At 46.3% G+C, this 12,934-nt stretch overlaps 1 protein-coding gene across 2 annotated transcripts in view; it reads left to right on the top strand.

Moving 5' to 3' along the window:
• Positions 1-12,934, top strand: part of LOC144681316 (cadherin-related family member 3-like) — a 112,158-nt gene that overhangs the window by 23,426 nt on the left and 75,798 nt on the right. For both annotated transcript variants that reach the window (XM_078542917.1, XM_078542916.1), the window contains exons 3-5: positions 5,680-5,882; positions 7,728-7,893; positions 11,397-11,488. In XM_078542917.1, the coding sequence (XP_078399043.1) occupies positions 5,680-5,882; positions 7,728-7,893; positions 11,397-11,488 (461 nt within the window). The remainder of the gene's footprint in view (positions 1-5,679; positions 5,883-7,727; positions 7,894-11,396; positions 11,489-12,934) is intronic.

Raw genomic sequence — 12,934 nt, 5'->3', positions numbered from 1 at the left:
TCCCTCCACTGCCAACGTACAGTGGCAGCAGCGTACCATCTACAAGATGCACTGCAAGAACTCACCAAGGCCTCTTAGACAGCACCTTCCAAACCCACAACCACCGCAGACACATGGGGCGGAATTTTCCCAGAATTGCACTAAGTGCGGTAGCGGGCAGGTAAAATGGAGAAAATGGCGGGTTTTCACGCTCTATCATCCTCATTATTTATTCACTCCCATGAAGCACACAGTTCCCATGGTGAGGGAGCACTCATTTACCCCCCCACCCCTGCCATCACCCTACTGTTGCATCACGCGGGCTGCCATCTTTAAAAGGCAGCCGCCAGGAAAGCACTCATTGCCACCAGATCACCACCACTGTCTGGGAGGCATGGCCAACAAAGGGAGAAAGACTGTAGACCTTCACTTCAACGATGGGTCCCTCAAGTGACTGCTGGATGCTTTGGAGGCCCGCCGGGATGTGCTCTGCCCCGCTCTGCCCGTAGGATGGGCAGCAAAGTCACCAAACCAGCTTGGGAGGCGGTGGCAGTGGTGGTCAGCGCAAATGCCCTGCAGAGGAGGACAACCACCCAGTGCCACAAAAGGTTGAATGATCTCCGTTCCTCCTGGGTAAGTCATTCTTTTCATCACTCCTAACTCACACATTCACAAACCCACCACACACCCACAGGGCCCCCACTCACTGCCAGTGCAAGGCACATCACCATTCACTCTTTCACACGCACCGTCATTGTCCTCATCCCATCCATGGGACCACTCACCACCCACACAGGCCAGGCATATTTATCATCTGGCCCGGCAGGCGTCCTGATACACTCTCCCCATCTCTATCCATGCAGGACAAACTGGCTCACAACAGGAGGGAAAGGTTGCAGACAGGTGGAGGGATGCCGGAGACCAAAGTTCTGACATAGTTCGAAAACAAAGCCATCCAGCTGGCCGGCGATGACCGGGACCGGTCCTGTGCTGATGGTGATGTCGGTGCTGTTCTACCAAGTGAGGATCCAGCAGTGCAACATCCATCAGATAGCCATGCTGTGAGTGATGTGTCCTCTTTCACAGGCCACTGCCATCCACCAATTATCTCCCCTTGCTTTCGCAGGCACATTCGAGAAGCAGCCAATGGAGTCCACGACCCAGGGCCTCCAAGTTCTGAAGAAACCTCTGAAGAGGAATCTGAAGGCACTCTCCCTGAAGACCTGTCACAGTGCCCACCTACACCCTCCATTAGCGCAGAGACACACACCTTGGCGGGACCTAGCTTTAGAGTAGCCTTGGGATCACAATCTGATGAGCACATTGCACTTTCTGATTCACAGCAGGCGGAGGCAGGGACTTCCCAGGTCCCCGGCACTTGGAGGACTGCTGGAGGCCAGAACATTGCTGATTCCAAGTCAGATGACGAGTCTCGGAACTCAGTCATGCCTCAGTTGCTGGATCTGCAAAGGCAAGCTCGGGAACATCAGGAAGGGATGTTCGCTGCACTCCTCAGATTGCAAGGCAAAATGGAGGAGTCCATCCACCTTCAGGCTGAGGTGATAGTGCAGGCATGCCAATGCACCAAGGTCAACACTGGTAGGATGGCAGCTGCCATGGAGACCTTGGTGCAGGATGTCACTCCTGCACTGCTGCATGGGCTTAACTCCATCACTGATGCCATAGTTGGCCTCCAATAGTGTGTACATGAGAGGGGTGCTGGGCAGTTCGATCTCACTCCAGCTACCCCTTCCGCTCATGGTGTCAGCCGGGGCCTTCGGGCACTGATAGGGAGGAGGATCAGCAGGTGCACGCTCCAGGGTCATCCACCAGGTGACTCTGGGAGTGTCCAGCCCACCCGAATCCCCTCTTCCTGTGACCTCCGCAGATCCAGCTTCACAGGCAGAGGAGAGTGTTACTGCCACACAGCAGGACCCTGAAAGCAGCCCAGGGCCCACCAAGTCTCAGCCCTCCAGAGGACGCCCGCCAAAGTCATCACAGACAGGGTGTCACAATCAGCAGGCTGCCTCCACCTCCACTGTGGATGTCCAGGGAGCACCAAGACGTAGCGGCAAAGTAGTTGCACAGCCTGGCCACGGGTGTTGATCACTTGCACGTACTGTTCACTATTGTCAATAAACTCCCAAGAATGTCTTCCTCCCTGTGGCTCCTTGTTCTGATGAGCAGTGTTCTTGTCACTCAGATGTGAAACCTTTCTGGACAAGATAAAAGGCAGGTGTCTCAGTCCAGGGCCTCTTCCCTGTGCTCTGTGTGGCCTTCAGTCCACAGTGATGGTCCAGCCTCACACTCCCTGGAAACATTACTAATGTCTGCACCTTGGCAGTGCTTGTCATTGCTGCCAGAATGTGGTGGGCAGGCGCGATACAGTTCTCTCATTCTCTCTGTGTGCTCCAGCACCTTTAAGGTGGGGCTGGCCCCCATCACACCAGCATCTGTGACCAGTGATGCTGTGCACCAGCTCCTGAAGGGCTGAGATGCTGAAGGTGGACACAGCATCAGATGCATCTAAAGTTTCATGGTGGCGTCTCTGAGATGACCCTGATTATGGAGCACAAGTGAGCTGCCCTTGGCCAGACAGGAGTCAGACATTCTCAGAGGGCATGTGAAGATCTATGGAGTGTCCTCACTGCATGTTGTCATCATCCTCCTGCGATCGAGCGACTATTAGGGCCTCCACTGCATCTCCACGACAGGAACATTCTCACAGAGGGTATTGGCGCTACTGGTAGCCAGATTGGAGTCAAACATTCACAACTGCAATGTGAGGATCTACGGGGACACCTCACTGCTTGTCGTCATCATCCTCCACAAATCTGGCAGCTATGAGGGCTTCCCGAGTGCGCTTGCCTCATCTAGCCAGTACGGGAGCCTCATTCCTGTCATCATCACCACTGAGGACCCCCACACCCTCATCCCCATCAGCGTCCTCCTCATCGGAGGAGACATGCAGCTCCTCCATCTCCTCCTCAGCCAGCTCCTCACTCCATTGCAGCGCCAGGTTGTAAAGGGTGCAGCAAACGATGACGATGTGTGACACCTTCTGTGGACTGTATTTCAGGGCCCCCACCAGACCAGTCCAGGCACTGGAACCTCATCTTCAGCATCCCGATGGTCTGCTCCAGCAAGTTGTGAGCTGCTGCATGAGCCTCATTATACCGTCGCTCTGCTGCAGTCTGAGGTCACCGTACTAGTATCATCAGCCACAGCCTCTGTGGGTAGACCTTGTCCCCAAGGAGCCAACCTTGCAGCCTCTGTGGATCCTGGAAGACTGCAGGGATCTGCGAGCAACTCAGGATGTAGGCGTCATGTACACTCCCTGGAAACCGTGTACATACCTGCAGGATGCATTTCTGGTGGTCACACACCAGCTACACGTTCAGTGAGTGGAAGCCCTTGCAGTTGATGTAGTCCAGTGTGTGCAGCGATGGAGACCTGAGCACCACATGAGCGCAGTCAATTGCACCCTGTACCTGTGGGAATCCGGAGATCAGAGCGAATCCAATGGCCCTTGCATCCTGGCTGTCCCAGTCCCGGATGAAATGCACAAAGTTGTGTGCCATGGAGAAGATGGCATCTGTGACTTCATGGATGCATTTGTGGGTGGCGGGTTGTGAAATTCCACAGAGGTCACCTGTGGAGCCCTGAAAGGAGCCGCTGGCATTGAAATTGAGCGCTGTGTTCACTTTCACAGCCACTGGCAGTGGATGCCCTCCATGTCCCCTTGGTACCAAGTCCTGCAGTAAGTGGCAGATGTGAGCGACCAGGTCCCTAGACATTCGCAATCATCGGCGACACTGGTTCTCAGTCATTTGCAGGAATGGCAGGTGACGTGTATTGCTCGCTGTCGCTCCTGGGCAGCGTGTGAGGGAGCCCCTGCTGCCCCTTCTTCATGAGGTTGCTGCTCCTGCCTTTGCGCGGCCAGTTGCCTCAGTCGCTCTCTCCTCTCTCTTCCATGGCCTCTGTGGGCCATCAGGCATACAGCAAAGTCACCAGGATCCATGATCCTGACGTAGTCCTCCTGTAGCATGAAAGAGAGAGAGACGTGGTTATCATGACTGTACTTAGCACCTTTCCTGGCCGTGTGTGACCGCCCCTTAATGTTTCCCGGAGAGTGCTGGTCACCCCTCAGATGACCAGAGATGAGTGCGCTGCATGACTGCCCTGTCAACCTGCGACATGGGGGACACTGGTCCAAACCAGGATGCTGAGATTGCAAGGGGCTGTGAGCGTCTCCAGGAGTGACTGGTACATGGCCAGCGTTGGCGAAGAGATTGTACAATGTGTGCAGTCCAACTGCTCCGCGGTCCAGTAAAGTGGTGGCGGACTCAAAGTCTGTGCCAAGTGGGTGGGGGGTGGCGTTTGGGGGGGGGGGTAAGGTATAGAGCACTTGGTGGCCCTTTGGTGCTTCTGCGATGCTTGCATGGGTGGGCAGGCTAGGAGCCTGACCCTAATCATATCACTGTGGCTGCGCCTGATCTGCCTTAGTTGTAGAGGTATGGTCAGTTTATACAGGTGTCCTTAATACTTCTCTCGATTACCCTGCCCCCCACCTCATTTGCCTGTGTGCGGGATGCAATGCCAGGGCAGCACTTGAAACCCACCCCGACAACGCTCGCCTCCGAGGCTGGTCAGCACTTGCCACTGGACCCCTTCCCCCCCTCAGCAGTCGCCTCCAAGGCTGGCCAGCATTTTCCCCCAGACACCCCCCTGCCCCCTAATCAGTCACCTCCAGGGCCAGGCATCAGTTTCCCCTGTCCCCCTGGCACCCCTGAAGCGTGTAAACAACAAGGGAGGTGTGGAGAACGCTGCTGCTCACTCACCTCAGTTCCCCCAAAGTCGAGGCCGCCAAGTGCACATCGCCTGCGTGCTGTTGTGAAACACGTCGGCGTGCTTTCCCGCCGATGTGGACGGATGATACGGTGGGATTCCAAGAGCCTGGCGGGATGGCCTTTTAATTATATGCTAATGTATTACAATTAGCTCCCCACTGACCGATGGCGGAAAACGCAGCCCGCTGTCAGCAGGCTGAGTGGATGATCGCGACCTGCCTTCATGCTGTCGTGAAGCAGGTCACGCTATATTTTCCACACACGCCACCTATCACACCCGCCATCCGCGGGCTCGGAAAATTTCGCTCGTGGGAACACACCCACCTGGAAGTTCCCCTTCGAGCCACTCACCAACCCGACTTGGAAACATATCGCTGTTCCTTCACTGTTGCTGGGTCAAAGTTCTGGAACTCTTTTCCCTAACAGCACTGTGGGTGTACCTACATCACATGAACTGCAGCAGTTCAAGGTGGCAGCTCACCACCACCTTCAAAAGGGCAATTAGGGATGGGAAATATATGCTGGCCTAGCCAACGACGTCCACATCCTATGAATGAATAAAAATATATAAAGGTTGCACTTAATGGTGAAGTTATGTAAAGCTTTAGTAGAATCATGTGATTATAATTTACCTCCAAGGATGGTGGTTGGGGATGAAGGGCGGGGACAGAAACAATATGGAAATCGATGGTTCAACTGAATCTGTCCATGTTAGTGTTTGTCCAGCACATGAACAATAATCCTAATCCCAAGTACATGAAATCCATGAAAAGGAGAAAAATATATGTTTTTAAATAGAACTGCTTAAATACCAGACACACTTTGATACTTGACTGTTTCCTTCATCCAGGTATTCACAGTGCACCAACTATTTCTGATGTGAACCCATTGAATATTGGTCTTCAGGAAGATGCAGTAATCCATCATCTACTCACGACAATTACAGTGGCTGTGCCTGCAGGCGATAAGTTAGTTGGTGGTCCAGTAATCATTAATGCTGATCCTGCTAAATATCCATTTCAAATAATTCCAAATGTAACAAATAAATGGGATGTAAGTTTTAGAACACAGAGTTTGTCGACTTGCTGTGTGTAGATTACCTTGTAAGAATGCAGAATTTATTGCACAGAGCTGTGTAGCCACCAAAGAAGCAAAATCTAAAGTACATAAAATCCGTTTGTATACCTTTTCAGTAATTTGTCAAAACTATAAATACTTAAAAATTTGCATTTTGAAGAATCAAAACAGTTTTTTGAATGTTTTTTACTTCATTACAGATATCTTGTACAAATGCTAATGAACTGAAGTTACTAATTTCCACAGGTGGCTGACTCTCAGTCTATTTCTCATTTTGTTTACTCTTGGCTTGGTTTGCAGGATATTCACTCTCAGTCTGTTTCTCAGTTTGTTCACTCTCAGTCTATTTCTCAGTTAGATCACATGGTCTGGTTCTCAGTTTGTTCACATACAGTCTGGTTCTCAATTTGTTCAGTATCAGTCTGTTTCTCAGTTTGTTCACTCTCAGTCCGGTTCTCAGTATATTCACTGAATCTGGTTCTCAGTTTCTTCACTCTCAATCTGGTTCTCAATATATTCACTCTCAGTTTTGTTCTCAGTTTGTTCACTCTCAGTCTGGTTCTCAGTATAGTCACTCTCAGTCCGGTTCTCAGTATATTCACTCAGTCTGGTTCTCAGTTTGTTCACCCTCAGTCTGGTTCTCAGTATATTCACCCTCAGTTTGGTTCAGAGTTTGTTCACTCTCAGTCTGGTTCTCAGTATATTCATTCTCAGTCCGATTCTCAGTTTGTTCAGTCTCAGTCTGTTTCTCAGTTAGTTCACTCTCGGCGTGGTTCACAGTATATTAACCCTCAGTCTGTTTCTCAGTTAGTTCACTCGGTCTGGTTCTCACTTTGTTCACCTTCAGGCTGGTTCTCAGTTTGTTCAGCATCAGTCTGGTTCTCAGTTTGTACACTCTCAGTCTGGTTCTCAGTTTGTACACTATCAGTCTGGTTCTCAGTACATTCACTCATAGTCTGGTTCTCAGTTTGTTCACATTCAGTCTGGTTCTCAGGATACTCACTCTCAGTCTGGTTCTCAGTATATTCACTCAGTCTGGTTCTCAGTTTGTTCAGTCTCAGCCTGGTTCTCAGTATATTCACTCTCACTTTGGTTCTTAGTTTGTTCACTCTCAGTCTGTTTCTCAGTTTGTTCAGTCTCAGTCTGGTGCTCAGTTTTTTTACTCTCGGTCTGGTTCTCAGTTTGTTCACTCTCAGCCTGGTTCTCTGTTTGTTCACTCTCGGTCTGGTTCTTAGTTTGTTGTCTCTCGGTCTCGGAGAATGGAGGAATTGGGATTGACGGTCAGAGAATGGAGGAATTGGGATTGACGGTCAGAGAATGGAGGGATTGGGTTTGACGGTCAGGAAATGGAGGAATTGGGATTGACGGTCAGAGAATGGAGGAATTGGGATTGACGGTCAGAGAATGGAGGAATTGGGATTGACGGTCAGAGAATGGAGGGATTGGGTTTGACGGTCAGGAAATGGAGGAATTGGGATTGACGGTCAGAGAATGGAGGAATTGGGATTGACGGTCAGAGAATGGAGGAATTGGGATTGACGGTCAGAGATTGGAGGAATTGGGATTGACGGTCAGAGAATGGAGGAATTGGGATTGACGGTCAGAGATTGGAGGAATTGGGATTGACGGTCAGAGAATGGAGGAATTGGGATTGACGGTCAGAGAATGGAGGAATTGGGATTGACGGTCAGAGAGTAGAAAAACTGGCACTGAGGCCTGGATTTTTGCTCCTGGGTTGGTGGCGCAGAGTCAGGTCAGAGTTTTAATTTGCAGGTTTAAATATTGATTTACTTTTATTGATATGCTTTTGTTTTTTAATAGCTAGTAACAACCAACAGTCCAAAGTTGGATTTTGAAAGCATTCCACGCTACACACTTCAACTGCTTGTAACTGATGAGAAAGGCAGCTCTGTTTCTCAGACCATCATAATAAAGATCCTTGATGTAAATGAGCCACCCATCTTTCTGGGAACTTTGGCTAGGCAAGGTATATATTTATTTCTAAGTATTTCTGGCAAATCTATCCAACCAACAAAGGTGTCCAGTTTAAGAAGATATATGTTACAATGGTTTGGAATTCACTGCAATGGTGGTGTCAGTGAAAAGCACCATAAATTAAATGAAATTATGTTCCCCAATACTCCAAAGGTGAATTTACACCACAAGTAGTTGAAGTACAGTGCAGCCAGCAGGAATAAAATGACTAGTGTCTGATAAACATTCAAAGGTATCGTGGCCTGACACAGAGTGAAACAGCAGGTTATTTAACAGGGATGTGTTTAGGAGCAATGGCTCTGATCTGATAACATGAGGATGAACTGCTGTCTGTATGGACCAAACAGTCAGGCTGGATTAATTTGATTGATGAGATTGTATAAATGTATAAATCACATTAAGAAGGAACTCATATGTAGAGGGTTATCTACTGAACTGTATGCAATCCCTGGCTACATTTCTTTACCAGTTGCAATCCAATGAGTCACATTAGCATGAGTTCAATAAATATTACCAAAAAAAAGATCTTCGTTGGCATAAAACTGGATCATGTCTGGCTATCAAAATGCTTATTTTATTGCTCAATTGAGGTTTAAGATTCCAATTAAGTTCCTAGAACAAGTTTAACCCCCAGGCAACCTGCTGAGCGATTGAATACTGATTCAGAGCCCTACAGCACCATTCTGCAATGGTGGTCTAAGTGGCTGTGGTGATCACAGGAATGTAATTCCTGTAAATTCAATCTCGCCATTTGATTTTAATGGGATGGAGTTATGATAATGAGTTGTTCAACTTGTTGGCAAGGGTCTCTGTACAAGTTCCAGGAAATTATATTACAGAGTCGGTAATGGCATAAACGACTCACATCATCATTTCCTGGAATTTCCTTGCCACATTAAGGACATGTACTGCAGATGCAAGATCACTTTTCTGCAAATTCAAGCCAGATATTTTGTTGTAGGAACTTAATTTATATGTGAACCCAAAATGGTATTTTGGAACAGAAAATGTTCCACTCGCTATTTATGTATTAATCCTTAGACTCCATGCTATTTAAAAACATGACATTTCTGTACTTTACTTAATTTGAGTCCAAGACCTGTGTTTTCATTCCAGCTCTGTTTAATTCACTAGCCATTTCAAATTTTCCACTCCTAAAGTTTGTGATAATAATAGTAGTTGCCAAGGGAACTCAAAGGGCCCCCACTGCAGCTGATTGAGAGGCTCCAGCAATGTTTCCTACAGGTTGATTTGTATAAAAATTGATTGCGCAGGTCTGCCTGAGATTCTATATTTCCTGTATTTGCTAATTATAGTGAAATAACAAGTCATTCTTATGCTTCCATTTTTGATTTTGCTACAAATAATGACCAAAAGAAATTGTCCTTCAGAATTGTTTTCTTTGACACAAATGTGAAAGATGAATGTTGGAGTTGTGTTCAAAGCAGGATTTAATACTTCTGCGTGAGAGCAAAACTCAAGCTTACATAATATCTGCACTATACATATACACAAAAGTTATTTGAAGGAAAAGCTAAAACAATTCAAAATTGGAACCGTTTAAAAATAATCTTCAGTCAAATCTTCACAACTGTCTCACATTTGAATGAATTTTCTCATAAAGATTTTTAATGTAATTTAAGTATAGGAACATAGGAACAGGAGTAGGCCATTTATTCCCTGAAGCCTGTTCCTCCATTTCATCACATCATGACTTTGCTCTATATCCCTTAATGCCCTTACCTAACAGAAATACTTGAACATTAATGAAAAGGTAACACCAATTAAATCAGCTATTTATCATTTTGCTAAAACAGGGATGCAGCCAATAAAACTGGCTCAAGAGGCCCCGTGATGCCAAGATGAATTTACGTGCAGTGATTTGCCGCACTCTTTATTTACATTATGGGCAGAATCTTCTATTTGGCAAGCAGGGGTGGGGCATAAAATGACACGGGGTGACGTTGGGCGTGCGTCCCGACGTCACCCCGCGTCATTTACATTCCCAAGTCAGCGGGCACACAGCTGACCCGGCTGCATGCCCGCCAACCTGTCAATGGCCTATTAAAGCCATTAAAAAACTAGTTAAAACCATTAATGGACCTGCCCATCCAACCTTAAGGTTGGCGGGCAGGCCGGGAGTCCTGGCGGGCTTCAGAAAAAGCATGAAACCTCATCCACGGGCGGGATGAGATTTCATGAGGGATTTTAAAATTTCAGAGCGTGTTAAAATAAAAGTTATGGACATGTCCCAACTCATGTGACAGTGTCACATGAGGGGACATGGCAGCAAAATGTTTTGCTCATCATTATTTAAAGTGTCAAGTCTGAGCGGATCTCCCTGAGGCAGCACTTTGCCATCTGTGCGCTCTTTCACGTGCACGCTCAGGGAATCCCCCAGCCCGTGCAGGGATCGCACAGCACTTCCTGGTGCACGTCACAATTGGTGGACCTTAATTGGCCTGCCCACATAAAATGGCGGCGCGCCCCCAACTGGGGGCGCCGATCAGGAACCCGCCCGCCCATGCCCGCTCCCGCACATCCCCCCCCCCGACGGGGGGAAAATGTTGCCCTATCTAAAGAAAACAAAAATTAAATGAGTGTTGTAAAAGATTTCACCCAAAATGCCTGAACGTACATGTACGGGGCAATGCTGTTGGTCTTTGAGTGGGGCATTTGCTAAATGGAATTGCAGGTCAGAGAGTGGGTTATAATGGTATCTGATCCTGTAAAACATGCTTCCACTCATCAATATTTCATACCATGATCATAAATTTGCAAAATTAACCCTGTAAAGTACTTAACAGAAAAGCATTAAGATAGATAAAAGTATCTCAGTCAGGTTATTAGGCAAATTATCAAGTGGAAGCCACGTAACACCCACACAGGACAGTGATTTACACCAGGTGGCTTTTGTATGCCTCCTAGCAACGGTTTACAAAGTGGTGTTGATGGTGGCTGGGAGCAGTTCACCTGCCCATCAACTCGGCTAGAGAATAATGTATAGCAGTGTAGGACCTGATAGTGGAAATGAGGAATGGGGAAAATGATAATCAATTTTATTTTAGTCAATTACATAAATATTACATAACATAGTTCATTTGAAATCAGAAATAATTTTTGAGACCAAAGTAACAAAATAACTCCACATTAAGCAGTTCTCAGTGCAGTAACCAAAACAGTTTCTGGAAAATCTTGATATTGATCAACTCCCCCTATTCAATGCCTCACACATTCATTTCAAAAACCAGATACAAACGCATTAAGCATTTGCCTTTTATTATCTCACAGGGTAATTTCCAGCTACCTTTTACAAACTAGGAAGCCATAACTGACAGTTTAGGAGGATTGTTTCCATGCATTAACAGTATGGAAATGATAAACATATTTTGTAAAGAACCTATTTATGATTTTGTCACACGGAAAATATCTTCCCCATGTTATTAAAAAGGGAGGCCTGTGTGTTTCTGAGCTTTGAAACAATCTATTTTGCAGGTGCTGAAGTTTATATTGCAGAAAATACTGCTGTCAATACTGTAATATATAAAGTTGCAGCAAAGGATCCAGACAAAAATGATGTGTTAAAGGTAAGTCAGCATATTGTTCATTAAAAAATGTTTCAAGGTGATGGCTGTGAGCACTGAGGAGCTTTCCCAAGTTAAGGAAGTGTCAGCCTCGCAGATCCCTGTCGTAGTGGCTTATCTCCAACCAAAAGAAGCAAATTTCCTATTGCACCAATGTTACAATTTCGCCAACCACCTCAACTATTCCTGTTCAAGTGAGGCACTGAATTATTGCCACATTCGGAATAGCTTTGTGCTATGAACCTTTATGTTTGCCAGGAAACAGGCTGAAACCATCCAAAGCTATTTCATGTGGGACCTTCACATTCAACATAAAGAGAAGAATTTCTGGACAGCTGACCAGGCTCGATTCAAGCCAAGGTTCCCAGAAGTAAAGTGGCGGGCTAATACATTCCAGCAAACAGTCCCATCATTTAGCAATTACACCCCTCCTTCCCGATTCAGGGACACAATAAGTTTGAAAGACTGTCTGCAGCTTAGCCTAACCCTTTATAGTTCTAAAATTAGGCAGCTGATCAAGTAACATAAACATGGAAACAAGATAATTTGTTTTAAAAAAAACTATGACTTGGATAATGATGCAAACTAGTACAAGACTAGCAAACAAAATATTTAACCGTGGCAAACCCTTGATATCAAGAATATTTTGCAAAGAAATGTTGAGTATTTCACCTTGTGTTCGACTGTGATGTTTATGGAAGCCATTTTTTAGATTTTGACCTAACTGTAATTGTTTTTACACAGGTTTTCCCTTATTTAATCGCTTGTCCAATAAATATTAAAATGCTAACCAGTCTCAAGATTCTGAGGGCACTACCTCTGTAGATGGTGCTGTATCCTAATTTTATCCCACGTTGCATGACAGTGCTGCCAATAGGAATAAATACAACCTCACTTTTGGATTCTTGCAACAGGAAAAAAAATATAAGTTATTTATGGAACATAAAGAAATCAGAAAAAAACAGTAAAATATATAGCCCCAGAATATAAATAGGAAATGAGGGTAACACACAAGATAAAAGGCACTGGTTGTCAACTGCAGCCATGGCTAAATATGACCCATAGAAATACAGTCCTGTAAAGCACATGTATTAAGAATAGAGCATTCAAGTAAAGGTTTGGGAAGGATAGTAATTGTCAGGAATGGAAAGGTAGCCCTGAGCAAACTCCATTAGGAAACAAATCAAACCCCTGCACTTTCTAGCAGGGGAAAGTTCAACTGAAGGTCCAGAAGTAAGAACATTTTAGTAAAGATTGGGAAAGAGCAACCAGAGACATAAAAGCAGGAGAAGAGATCAAAAAATGAAAACCAGATGCTAAACTGAAATCAGATGCTGCCCTCATGTTGAAGGAAGAATGTTGACATTTCCCCCCATTTCCCACCCCTAGCTAAAGGTTAATCTGGCTCAACCCCACTGGAGCACAAAGGTTCCATGCAGGAAGGACAAC

Source organism: Cetorhinus maximus, chromosome 6, assembly GCF_964194155.1.
Source record: "Cetorhinus maximus chromosome 6, sCetMax3.hap1.1, whole genome shotgun sequence".
NCBI classification, from domain to species: Eukaryota; Metazoa; Chordata; class Chondrichthyes; order Lamniformes; family Cetorhinidae; genus Cetorhinus; species Cetorhinus maximus.
Note: the sequence above shows the minus strand (reverse complement) of the source record. Positions and strands in the feature narration are given on the sequence as shown.